The following is a 13259-nucleotide window of genomic DNA, read 5'->3' on the forward strand; positions in this document are numbered from 1 at the left end:
TCTTTTGGTACCTGGCGGCCGTCGTCGGGATGATCAGCAGTGTGAAGATGGCGGTTGTGAGTGCGCAAAATAACGGGGACGGTGCTAAACCCAAGCACGGGAAAGTTATTTTGTTATTAGAGAACTGCATATTGCCGCCTGAGAGATTGCTGTCAACTCCATCAAACGCCGACGGACTGGATATCAACGCCGAAACGGACCTGAGGATACTCGGATGTGAACTCATTCAAACGTCCGGGAAGCTTCTGCGGCTACCTCAGGTAACTTTGACCTCAATCTTGATCGTACCTGTTGTTTTATAAGCTGTGACCTTAGGAGTTGTCACTGCCGAACGTGTTTCAAGCCTTATAAGCTCGTAATTGTGGTTATTTGTTACACTCATTGCTAAGCCTAACAAGTTGGTCTGCGACCTCGCGTCGCATGCGGATCGCAGACTTTTTTTGTTAACCATGTGTGTAGGTCTTGCGCGATGTTGGCTGCGGTGATTGTGATGCCTGGAAGTTTTTTTTTTTAGTGTGGTTCGTTGGCGCAGTCCGTGTTTAATTCGCCAAATGTGTCGTGTTGCCGCGATCGTAGTGCGCATAGCGCTTCTAGGACCGACGTACCATTACTTGCCGCCCTACTAAGTACTTCCGCCAGGACGTTGGCCCTGTGTTTTCCAAACCGCGTAGCACCCCGCTGTACGTGATGATAAAGTAACGCTGATCTCTAAGCTGGGCGTGATAAGTTCGAGCCTAGGCGAGCATTTTTACTCGCGATTTGCCTTTTTCGAGCGTGCCGTGTTTACCGAAACCCATAAAAGAAAGAAAAAAAAAAGGATCCCGTGAAATTATTCAATAGCTACGTCAGCGTCCCATGTAATGAGTATTTCTTTTTTCTTTATAGGTTGCAATGGCGACTGGTCAAGTGCTATTTCATAGGTTCTATTTTTCCAAGTCTTTCGTCCGTCATAGCATGGAGGTAAGGCCCTATGTGGAATGTACTTGAGTGTGGGATTTTTGTTTTTGTTTTTTTGCATGAACCTAGCACCACTGTTAAAACATGACGATGCTGACGATGAGTTTCTATTGTCAGATTGTGGCCATGGCATGCATAACACTTGCGTCCAAAATCGAAGAAGCCCCCAGGAGAATTAGGGATGTGGTCAACATCTTCCATCACATCAAGCAAGTTAAAGGAGCAAAGTGAGTAGACTATATTGTTTTTTTCTCATTGACTGAGTAGTCTTGTACACATTTTTTACAACACTGAAGATCTCAGCTTGGTTTCACAGTGTTAGGAAGGGATGTCACTAGATGCTGCAATGACGATCTCTGGTTAAAGCTGGTTGCTATTAAAGCTCTCCTGTAATAATAGTGGCACTTCAGCTTTGAGAAACCAGAAATTTGTGGGTAGACGTCAGAAGAGGAAAGTGTATAACAGCTGTGTCTTACCAGTACTCACGTACAGGGTAGAAACCTGGAGGCTTACGAAAAGGGTTCTACTTAAGTTGAGGATGACGCAACGAGCTATGGAAAGAAGAATGATAGGTGTAACGTTAAGGGATAAGAAAAGAGCAGATTGGGTGAGGGAACAAACTTGAGTTAATGACATCTTAGTTGAAATCAAGAAAAATAAATGGGCATGGGCAGGACATGTAATGAGGAGGGAAGATAACCGATGGTCATTAAGGGTTATGGACTAGATTCCAAGGGACGGGAAGCGTAGCAGGGGGCGGCAGAAGGTTAGGTGGGCGGATGAGATTAAGAAGTTTGCAAGGACGACATGGCCACAGTTAGTACATGACTGGGGTAGTTGGAGAAGTATGGGAGAGGCCTTTGCCCTGCAGTGGGCTTAACCAGGCTGATGATGATAATGATGTCGGAAAAGAATAAGCGTGTCATGCAGTGCAAAGCTCTACACCTAATTTTGTAGGTGCACTAAAACAGTAATCACCTGGCTACCAGTTGCCACTTCTGGGCAAATTGGAAATGGAACGATGTCAGTGCATGGAAAAGTTGTGCAGCGGCCCAACTCCACGAGATTGTGATGCTGTCCTGTCAAGATGTACTCAAATGCAAACAATTACGCACTACCTTAGTGTGTTGTTTCCAGCTTCACCTGCATTTTGTAACCGTAGCTTAATTCATGCTTCAAATTTACTGCATGTCGAATTTGCATATAATTTAAGTGCAACAGCCATTGCGATTCGTTATTTCCTGATCATGTTTCAATTTATGATCTCGCATTGCGAGATGTTAGTGGGAATAAAACTAGTATGCAGAATGGTTTAACTGGTTTCATTATTGTTACTTAGAGGATTGTGGAAGCAAGTAATCATAGAAGATGTGCTCTGTAACCCCCACCGCAAAATATTTTCAGAATGTGCCTAAGGGGGGGTTGTTGGTGTGGTCTTCCTTTTCATTTGTGAGAGGGAACCTCTGCTCGGCTTTCTCTGTTTTAAGTGCAGTGCCATGCTTTCGTTTTGGACAGAACCATACAACCACTGATTCTAGACCAGAATTACATTAATCTCAAGAACCAAGTCATAAAGGCTGAGAGAAGGGTGCTGAAGGAGCTTGGCTTCTGTGTCCATGTCAAGCACCCGCACAAGGTGAGGTCTTTTTGATACTTTTATCTGAGCAGCTAGCATTGCTTGGGCCATTTCATAACCCATGTATTCGAGGCCGAAATGCAAGCTAAGTTGGGTGTGGGTTTTAAAAAAGCCACACACTGGAAGAGCCATGCTCTAGACTAACGCAAACCCATAACTTTTTGTGAGTTTCAGACAAAGTCTGTATATCCTTGAGATTGTAGCAATAACCTTGGTATATGCCTACTGCTTGTCCATTATGATTATGCCTGCCTGCTTCTTCAGTGTTTGGTGTGAGGCTTCCTCTGGTAGTTTGATACATTGATCACAGGTGGCAGCTGGACACCTCGCAGTGCTAAAAGCAACTCTAAGGGGAATTTTAGTGAGGTGTGGCTGGGCGTTACATTGCTGCACTGCTTGTAGACATGACACTGCAGAATCTAGGTGTGTGCTGTTGAAGCTGTAGCAGTGTAGAGGTGGAGTTCCAGTGGTAATCACTACTGTAGCAAGCAATGCAGCGCAAGCTATTCTTGTTGGCCAAGTGTAGACAGCGCATTCACACTACATGGATATAAGAGGCTGTAGGAGTAAAATTTCTTTTGTGAAGTGAGTTTCTCCATATTTTTAATCTCTCCAACGATTCCAGGTTTCCAAATCTGAAAGCTTTAGCTGCTTAGTTTGACACCTCATCAAGATACTTGACGGGATCCAGGCTTGTTAACTTCTCTGTCCAGTTTTGGTCTCCTCTATGGTAGCTGCTTTCCAGCAGCATACACTCTTTGGCTTGAGGTGGCAATTTTTTTGTTTCATCACATCAAAAGGCCAATCTGTTGGTGCAAGTAGAGCAGTGTCTCTCTTGAAGCTCTGCTGCTCATTTCATAGCCATGCTGTACTCAACATGTCTGAATGCAGCTCCACAACATAAAGCCATGGCAGGTGCATAGCTGTGAGGATGAAGTTTTTGAAATTTGTTGCACACAACTGTTAGTGAAACTCAGCTGGCTTTTGCTGAATATACTTCTGCACATTTGTGGGCCTTCAGCTAAGTGGTAGTCTATTCCAGGGATAAGCAGCAGAGCTGGAGTCGCTGCAGTTTTATTTGTAACTTAGCCGACATACCTGGCTCTGCTGTTTAGTGGAACACAGGGCATTGCTGGGCAGCCCCTGTAGTGATAGAAACTGCAGTAAAGAATCCAGACCTGTAGCATAATGTGCGCCTTGGTTAGACACACCCGAAAACACCGGCACATCTAGGTTTTTTTACTATTCAGTTCCATGGACTTGCGTGACCAGAAGGTGTAGGTGTCCTCACCAGCTGTGAAATGTTACTGGATGCATTTAAAGGGACACTGAAGAGAAATGCTCAGCTTGTTTGGATTGTTAAAGTACCATGAAGAACTGTAGTTTCATTGATTTTGTGGTAATATCTCGATTATTAGGAAAAGTAATGGTGGTCAAAGCTTAATTTTTTAATCTCGCACTGAAACCTCAGGGTCGGTACATCACGGTGATGTCGCAGATTGCACAGCATTTCTTTTTTCCGCGTTTCGATCGTTGTGTTACAGTAAATGTCTCTGAAACTAGTTCAGTCTTTGGCTTCTTTAGAATACAATGGAGGCTTATTTTTTACCTGATAAATATTTAACTAGGTCCCAGTAGACAGCATCAAAATCCATGGCGTCAAGGCGAGCTGGTGCGGAAATTTAAAAGCGGAGTCGCCACCTGTTATTGCTCGGCATCTTTTCTGGTGCACCAGGCTCCTTCTTGCATTAAGAGTGGCTTTTTTAATATTGTGGGAAGGTAATTTATTAACAGAGCTAAAGTTATTTGTCTCTTTTAAAGTATTGCCACTTACGTCTGCACTATATGAAAACTCCTGCGTTTAGCTCACTTGCTGAATGGCGCGGAGGCCGCATGACCAGTGGAAGCTCAGCAGGGTTACTGTTGCAGGGCTTGTCTTCTACCCTTACTTTAGGAATTTGCTGTCCTGCGGGTTCAAACATAAAGGCACCTGCAAGTTGTATGGGGACACCGAAGTGCCACGTCAGCTTTGCTTATGTGTGTGAGGCCGACTTGCTTTTCGCATTCTTGCTTTTCATGTTACTCTTGTTTCTCTAGCTTCTGTGTACACTGCCCAGCGGTCCCAAACAAGCGTTTAGCCGCACAAGTAGCAGGCACATTCCTGTGGGTCTCGCTGCACTGTAATCGGAGGTGATGAACGCTGCAAAGTGCCCCGCAGGCTTTATTATATAAAGATAAAGGAGTTACTTCAGTGGTAGTGGTCGCATGTAGCTTACAGGACGCTTATTTGGAACCTGTGGGCTAGTAGCTTTGTTTTTCTACATTGTAGCAAGCACAAAATACCATGTTTAGCTACATTTAAGCTTACCTGCTGATCTTGGGGGGCCAAGGTTTGTTGGTGGCAAGTGGCTTGCCTGTTCAGGCAAAGGTGCAAAGTGTGATGTGCTGTAGAAGTATTCTTGTAGTACTTGAATGCAGCCTTCATATCTTGTTTGGCGTGCATAATGGTGGGGAAAAAAATTCCTATCACAGGTATAGATGAGGGCAGGACAACTTGCTTGTTCTGTTTTATGTTTGTGTTTGCACCATCCCTGCCATTTAAAACTTCATAGTGCATACAGATGGATGCGTGTTATGCAGTAGTGTTTATGAGCAGCGTGAAAGGGAGTAATCTGTGGCTGATAGGCTCGAACAACAGGGGCCTTTGCCTAGTATAGCTGGTAAGGAAAGCACAGCTGGGATTACTATCATTTTCAACTGTTGGTGCTCCCTCCACGTAACTGTTCGTTAGGTTTTATTTTTCTTTGCAAATCATTCCTTGCACATGACGCAAGTATTTGGCACTGTTGGCTGTAGGCCCTGTTACCACTTCACCTTTGGAACTGCAGTTGCCAGACCTTCTTGCCTTCGCAAGTAGTGCATCTTCACCCCTCGGGAAGATGCACAACTAATTTCAAATGTTTGCAGACCAATGCTTGAGGTGCATACTTATGCTCATTGTGCACGTGTAGTATGTCAAACAAGTGGCATGATTAGCTTACATTGGGGTAACAATGATATGACATTGTACTGTATGCTACATTCCCAACAGCCTGCTTGTAAAGAAAACGGATTTGGAAGGGTTGCCAGCACTCAATAGGACAGCAGAGATTTTTCGTCTCACATTTATTTACAACTGGAGCATGTTACATTGGGTATGAAGTGCGAGTACTTGGCCCATGCAACATCTTCCTTTCACACTGCTCATGACAGTGCTTGAGGTGCAGTAGATGTAGTAATGTTGCAAGCTTTAGTTGGTGGTCAAGTATCAGTATAATGGGCTAGCGTTTGCTTAAGCAGGGTTCGAAGTCTGTATGCAATTTGGGAACTTACCTGGCAGGCTGGCAGCTTAATGAAAAATAGCTTCTCATTTTTGCCATGCTGTTTGTGGGAGAGCTGCTTGGATATGCCATGTTTGGTAGCAAGCATGAGATTGTCAGGGGAGGCTTAAGTGTAGGTAAGCATGGTAGGTGTTCTGACAGGTGCCGAGAGAAGCCCAATTACCCTGGTGAAAACATGTGGTCGAAGCCCTCGCCAACAGCTCCGCAGCTGTCTATAACTCTGTGTGTTTGGGATGTTTCAGATTATTGTCACGTTATTACAAGTGTTGGACTGTGAGAAGAATATGAAGTTGATGCAGGCAGCATGGTAAGCATCGCACATTTTCATCCTCTCTTTATTGTTAACGATAAAGCTCTCTTCTATTGTTTCCACTCTATGCATGTGTGACAGAAGGCCGTGAAATGTTGCTTCCTGGGGGGAAAAAAAAAACAGGAGGTGGCCGGGTGGTGGGGGGCACATTGAAACAGCGTGTTTCAGCAATGTAGTCCTGCTGTGCTACTTAGGGGTAGCACGGTGCCCAAACTTGAGAGGTTGTGTGCGCATTTCACGGCTTTTGAAGCATACTGAGAAGGCGTTCTGCAAGCGTTCGAGGTCTCACTTTGTGTGCGTGCGCTCCCCTCATTGAGCTGGCGTCCCTCACTAAGCTCGGTAAGCAAAGCCATGGTAGTGAGTGTCAGCTGCCTTTCTTTTGCATTTGTTTCTACAAAGGCTCCGTTTTATGGGTGTCTGTTAATTGTTGATGAGCGTAGCCAAATGATAATGCAAAGTAGCTGCTTGCTTGAGAAGCCTTTGATGGCCTACCTCGGCAACATACTGCATTGCTTTGTTTTGCTGCTATCCATCATTTTGCGTTCATCACATTTGCCGAGTGACTGATGTAAGCTGCTTGTTGTATGAGGACTCTTTGTGTTAGATTATGCTGAATTTTTTGTGATGGACTTCTTCAAACAGAACCTGTTAGAAACTTTTTGTCCTTGCTTCTTTCTGTGAAAAAAAAAAAGATCAATAAACTGGTATAACCGCCAGGAACATGTACTTCGTGTCTGCTGATAAAGATTGCATGCTACCCTGCACTTTTTCTTTGAGGAAAACAGCCCTCTTTGCAGCTATTTTTTCACCATCCTTTACGCGAGTGACATTGTTTCTGTATTGTGAAGCCTTTACGCGTGGAGAAAAGAAATAGGAAATGCACCTTGTGGTTTTTCTGCGTGTTGTCGTTTTCTGTTTTTTTGCATTTCTGTGCCTTCTGTGTTGTTGTGTATGCGCCCCCTTGTGGTGGTGACTGGCATTAATGGGGTGACTTCTGGGTTTTCACCTAACAGAGCTTAGGTGAGCTGACTGAGGTGGTAAGTAGGTGCGATACACCTGAGAGAGAGCCACCCTGCCAGCGGCGTGCCCAACCCACCTGGGAAGAGAGAGAATGCCTGGCACACAACGCGGGTGCTTCCTCCTCTCCCCCCGTCCGGGCGGGACGCACTCGGCCGGTGGACTGGGTCCCTCCCCGCCCCTTGCATTCGGGCCCGCTCCCTGTGCCCGGTGTGCGTTTGTTTGGTGGCCCTTGTGCTCTGATGCCTCCTTCCCTTTGTCTGCTCTTTGGTGCCACTCCTGACCCACTTAGTGCCTTCCTCAGCTTTCTTTTCTTTTCCTTATCGTCTAATGACAGGGCCCTCATTTTTTGGGGGGAAATGTTTAGGTCCAGAGCTCAGATTTTAGCTAAGCATAGCCACGGTTGGCGAACATTGTCAAACCATCAGCAAAAAAAAAAAAAGACCATCTCCACACCTGCCTTGGTGCAGGGTAAATCTTTGGGATTGTAGCTGCCAAAGCTTACTGAGCTAGCAGAAAGGAAGGTTGTCCTGACAAGCCCCATCTTATCGGAGGACAAAGGCCAACATTCTTACTTGAGATTTTAGCTGAGATCAACGACAGTTGGCGAACATTATAGAGTCGGCAGCAAAGGAGGCCATTGCCACCCCTGTCTTGATGCTGTGTAAATTCTGAAGTGCTGACTGAGATTGTAGTCGAGGAGCCGCAAAGCTTATTGAGCTAGCAGAGGGAGGAATGATTGTCTTGACAACCACTATCTAATCAAAGACTAGAGGCCTTGCGTGACATTGTAGTTGAGCATTTGCAGAAGCTGAGCTAGCAGCAACTCTTGGAAGGTGCAGAGATGCTTGCGTTAAGATTGTAACTCTGAACATTTGCTTTAGCTGAGCTAGCACTGAGGGAATCTGTCTCCACACTTGTATTGGTTCAGGGTAAATTCCCATAGGTTTATAATGAGATTGTAGTCTGGCAGTCAATGGAGATGAGCTAGCAGCAAGTCTTGGAAGTGAGGTAAATGCAAAGATACTTGGCTTGAGATTGTAGCTCGGAACATTTGCTCACTGAGCTAGCAGCAACGACAGCAGTCTTCATCCTTGTCTTGGTCAAGGCTGAATGCTAGGAGGCCCTCTATTGAGATCGATGGTTCAGCACTGGTTGCTGTAACTGACTTAAGCTAGTACCGGAGCTGCTAGCCTTCACTCTATTTGGGGCATGATGTTGACATCGCGCATGTAAAGAATTGATAGCATAATATACATGTTGCATATGCACTTCAGCTGTTTGAATTAACACCAAACAATGCTGCCTTCTAAAGTATGGCACCTTTTTTGCCCCTTCAAATGTGACAGCGCAGCTTAAGAAACTATCTGCAAAGTATGCAGTCCTGTAAACAGTCACCCTCTATTTGTTCCATTGCCTACAAATGTTAACATTCTAATGACCTTATTGAAAAGAGTAGAACAAAACGGAGGTTCAAAAGATGGAGGCTTGAAGTGATCATGGTGGTTTAACAAGGGCTGACTCGGGCTTGGGCCAACGACTTGACAAGATTTGTCTTCATCAGGGCAACAACTGCTTACCCTGACAAAGGCAAATCCGTTTGTCAAAACATTGGCTCCAGCCCGAGACATCCTTTATTCAACCGCCGCTGATTACTCACCTTAAATTGTTTGTGATACTGTGTTAACATTGTGCCATGTGTCGCAGGGCTAAAGCTTATCTATAGCTAACGCTTGTCAAACTGGGAACAAATCAAGCTATCTTTCTAAATGGGGCTGACTTGCTTTTTCCGTCTTTGCCTCTTTCAAGTGTGTAAAACGCTGAAGTCAGTGCTTAAAGTTGTTGAAAAGATGTGCAGCTTAGCAGCAAGGGGGGCGATCTTAAAATGAACCTTCAGAAGTCCCTTTATTTCATTGCATTTAAGTGTTTATCTGTAAGCATTGATGAATGTTTGTCTAGAAAGGTTAGTCTGCTGTTTTATGGATAGCTCTGGTTTGCCTATAAGCTGTAAATACTCGGCAAGGAAGCCTGTGTGATTTTTCTGCCCCTTAGTTGGTGGTGTTAACGTAATGCAAACTTTGAATGTCTCACACGTTTTGCTTGGCTCTTATGTGAGATCATTGCAGTCTTGTAGACTCTGGACGTTGCGACACAACATGGTTGATACTTTGTGGTGGTCACATCAGAGTCGGTACGTATTCTGAAGTGCATCATGCTTAATGTAGGCCTCAAGGATATTGCTTTTTTTTCCTTGTTGTGGCTGTTGATGCGAGGCCTCTGCGGAAAATGGGGCGCTCACGAAGAGAGTGGCCCGCGCACCGGAGAAGCATTCATTACCGTCGCGGATTTGGAACTTTTTGCCCTCTGGGGAGCTTCCCTTGCTCCCAGGGAAGCGTTCCGGAGGTGCCTCACTCCGATGTGCTGCCCTGTGCGCTTTCGCGAACGCCCCATCTTAGCCGTCCCCCGTGCACATTTGTTTTTTGTGTGTGTGCCTGGACGCACGGCATCGGCCGCGCGCGCCGGGACAGTGACTGCACGTGAGAAGGCTCCTCGGTCGTGGCGCTCTCCCTTTGCTGCCCGTTGACGGCGCAAAGGGGCGGGCCACGCGGTTTTTTGTGATGCCACCTGCCTGCTCTTTATTCCTGGTCTTCAATGAGAAGAACGCGTGGTGCTCGGACAGTTCATGGTCAGCGTGGGACCCTGCAATGGTTGCCAATGGCACTGGACTGATAAGACGGACACTGCGGAGGGGCGATGAGCTGCCATTGTGTTGCATTTTTTTGGGAACAGCGAGGTCGCTTCTTGCAGACTGCCACCCACGGAGGAAATGCCCGACTGTGCTGACAGGGAGAGTCCCCTTCAGGCTCTCCAGGTATGCACACGCTCTCCTTTTTTTTTTTTTTTTTTTTTTTTGGAAAGCATGGCTGGTTTCGGAGGGGGTAGGTGTGATGTTTGAAGCACCGGAGGAGCTTGCTGGGTGGTGTGTGATCAGTGGAAGGAACAAACTCTTTTCAGTGTGCCTCCCTACTGTGGACATTGGGGGTTGGGGGTTGGTGGATTCGGTGACTCCGTTGATGGAAGTCTTCCTTTGGCTTAGCCCCACGGACTGACCGACTGGACTTGGACACTCGTGCATCTCGACCGAAGCGTCGTCCGCCTCTTTCATCCAGCATTTGGCAATTTGTGTGTGATGTCTTGCCGAATGTAAAGGTGGGTGACCATCCCTGTGGACTCTTATCTTATACCCGCAATTTGTTGTCAGTGCTATCTCTCTAACGCCTCTGGAAAAAGATGCAGAAGGTGACACGCTGGCTTGACTCTGGAAGAGGAACATATTGATGGTTGCTCTAATTTTGTGCTTGTTTAACAAAAGTGAGGTGCTGAAACACTAGCAGGAACCCCTTCTCGGTATGCAGTCCTTCGCAGGTGTCTGATAATGTTGCTTGCTGTACGCGACGTGTGTGATGCTGCCCTTCAACACGGTTTTTACTGATGGTCCTTTCTTTCTTGCCACGTGCAGGAACTACATGAACGACAGCCTGCGCACGGACATTTTCGTTCGGTACAGTCCCGAGACAATAGCCTGTGCCTGCATTTACCTCAGCGCAAGATTGCTACAGGTGAGGTCTGCGTCTGTGGCGTGTGCCGTCTTCCGAGGGAGTGCGGCCTGTCCACTGTGGCCGTGTGCACACTTGACCTTGCAGTGAAGTCTGAAGTTGTCACGTTTTTGCCCGTGTTGCAGATTCCGCTACCCAACCAGCCTCCGTGGTATGCCGTCTTTAACGTTCAGGAGGAGGACATCCAGGACACCTGCAGACGAGTTCTGGCCATCTATTGTAGAAAGGTGCGTGTTGTGTTTCTTTAAAACTGGTTGGGAGTGACTGCATTTCACCTTATGGTCCTCTCTATTGGCTTCACTTTCTGCACTAGCTCACGACGGGGCGGAAAGAAAGAACATTGCCTCAGTCATTTATTTTCTGATGTGCATCACTTGTTTACTTTTGCCGTGCTGCTGCTTTACACAAGGAGCAGTATCTTTGTGTTAGATTACTTTTGTGTTCGCATGTGCCTGTTGTAGCTTTTCCAGTGAGGTGGGCCATTCAGATGACGGAAGGTTGTACAGTATGCAGGATACCGTTAATTTCCTGTGTTTTCGATCATAACTTGAAGGTCCCAGCTTCTTTGAAGGCGCCAGCATTCTTTGTACCGCACTATGACACAGCTACCTTAACACAGTCTCCATATAAATTTGGCTAAATGTATCTAGTTTGTGTAAATGTTCCTTAATTAATGTAAATATTGTAAAGCAGACATTTTTTTTACTGTAGTGTCGGTATACTACGGAACTGGATTTGCATGTTAGGATTTCTGTCGGCCAAAGGATAAAGGTACTTCACTGTGTAAATAGAAGGGGAGAAAGATGAATTCGTTAGAGGAAGGTCAAATATATAGCAGATGTAGTGAAGTAGGTTTTCGTCCTAGTGTTTGAAGTGCCTGTTACAACTAAAGTTAGTAAAAGTTATTTAGAAAGGGGCATTAAGGGATGACTTCAATTTGATGGAACTCAAAAAGACTCTGTGAACAATGAGGGCACATTAGCTATACCACTGTTACGAGAAAAAAAATCGCAAAGGTCTTCTGAAAGCTAACCTCCATGCTGCTCAGTGCGACAATTAATATCAAAAGTCGCTTTCTCACCTGCATTTGAGATCTGTGACAATTACCTTTGTCATGGTAACCCTATGCATAAGTTATGGTGAGCAAATTGCTGCGAAAGGCAGGTAGATGGTGGGACAGCCACTGGGCGGCTGTTAACGTTGGCTCTAAGGTTATGCTTTGCCGGCCCTGTGCAGTCTTGCTCCCGTTGTTCAAGGAGTTGGTAGATAGGAGACAGAGGCTTGTGTGACAGTGTGTGTTGAAAGGAGAGTTGCGCAAATGCGCTTTGCAGCATGAGTGATGTCGCCTACTGTGCTAACAGCCCGATTCGGAGGCCCTGGAGAAGAAGGTCGAAGAGCTGAAGAAGGCCCACCTGGAAGCCAAGCTGCGGGCCAAACTGGCCTCGGGGACCTTGACACCTACTCTTGGCAACGGCTCCAGCTTTTCACCTAGCTCTAGGAACAGTAAGTGCTGTGGCCTTGATCATTGCTTGCCATTGTTCACTCGGCTTTCGTTGGTCTTTCGGACAAAAATTTCTTTTGGGTGCTGGTGTTTGCGTAGTTTACTGGGAAAGTTGTATAGTATATCTGCAGTTCCCTCTAAAATTTGATAATAAAAATGGGTAACAACGCAAGGGGCAGGACGAACAGAAGGAATAGGATGAAGTGCTTGACTTCTTAATTTTAACATGTACCAGCCGGCCCAGTTTAGCATTCTGTTGCGGTTCATTGCTGTGTAAGCTGCTTCCCTGCTTCTGGTATGGTTTCTGCTCGTGTCTCTAACACATTACTCGGAACACATCCACAGAACGACATAGATGCGATGTCAATGTTTGGTTTCTTCCATGTATGTGTGTGTGATGTGTATGTGCCACCTAGGCATGGCAGCTTTATATGCTAGGTGCTGCTATAGAAGCTATCCCTGCTGATGCAGTTATTCGTCAAGTTGATAAAAGCTAGGTCTGTCAAGGCAGTTCTTGGTTGCATTGGTTAACAGTTGCCGACCGACGTAAATCAGACAACTTCGCGGCACCGCCACCATAGATGTAATGTATAAGGATGACCAAAGTTTCGGAAGCCTTGCAGCTTAGTATGATCAGCACCACCTTGGGCTAATTTAGTCATGGTGACAAGCCACAAAAGAGGTGATTTTGTTTTGGTACACAAGTTGCCAACTGCACCCAAATCGTGAGAAGTCAAGTGAACTCAAGCCACTAGTGTTGAACTTGTAGTTGCTGCATTTTTGCTTTGTCATGAGTGTTTTGAACATCTGGCATTTTCTTTTTTTTTTTTCACATACTAAA

The 13259-nt window shown here is 45.8% G+C and overlaps 1 protein-coding gene across 1 annotated transcript in view; it reads left to right on the forward strand.

The window, feature by feature from the left end:
* Positions 1 to 13259, forward strand: part of LOC126547918 (cyclin-L1-like) — a 21995-nt gene continuing 8736 nt past the window's right edge. Inside the window, exons 1-8 of the mRNA XM_050195976.2 lie at positions 1 to 260; positions 886 to 960; positions 1075 to 1184; positions 2473 to 2593; positions 6216 to 6280; positions 10821 to 10920; positions 11043 to 11144; positions 12279 to 12420. Coding sequence (XP_050051933.1) covers positions 30 to 260; positions 886 to 960; positions 1075 to 1184; positions 2473 to 2593; positions 6216 to 6280; positions 10821 to 10920; positions 11043 to 11144; positions 12279 to 12420 — 946 coding nt within the window. The 5' untranslated portion in view covers positions 1 to 29. The remainder of the gene's footprint in view (positions 261 to 885; positions 961 to 1074; positions 1185 to 2472; positions 2594 to 6215; positions 6281 to 10820; positions 10921 to 11042; positions 11145 to 12278; positions 12421 to 13259) is intronic.

This window comes from Dermacentor andersoni, chromosome 3, assembly GCF_023375885.2.
Source record: "Dermacentor andersoni chromosome 3, qqDerAnde1_hic_scaffold, whole genome shotgun sequence".
NCBI classification, from domain to species: Eukaryota; Metazoa; Arthropoda; class Arachnida; order Ixodida; family Ixodidae; genus Dermacentor; species Dermacentor andersoni.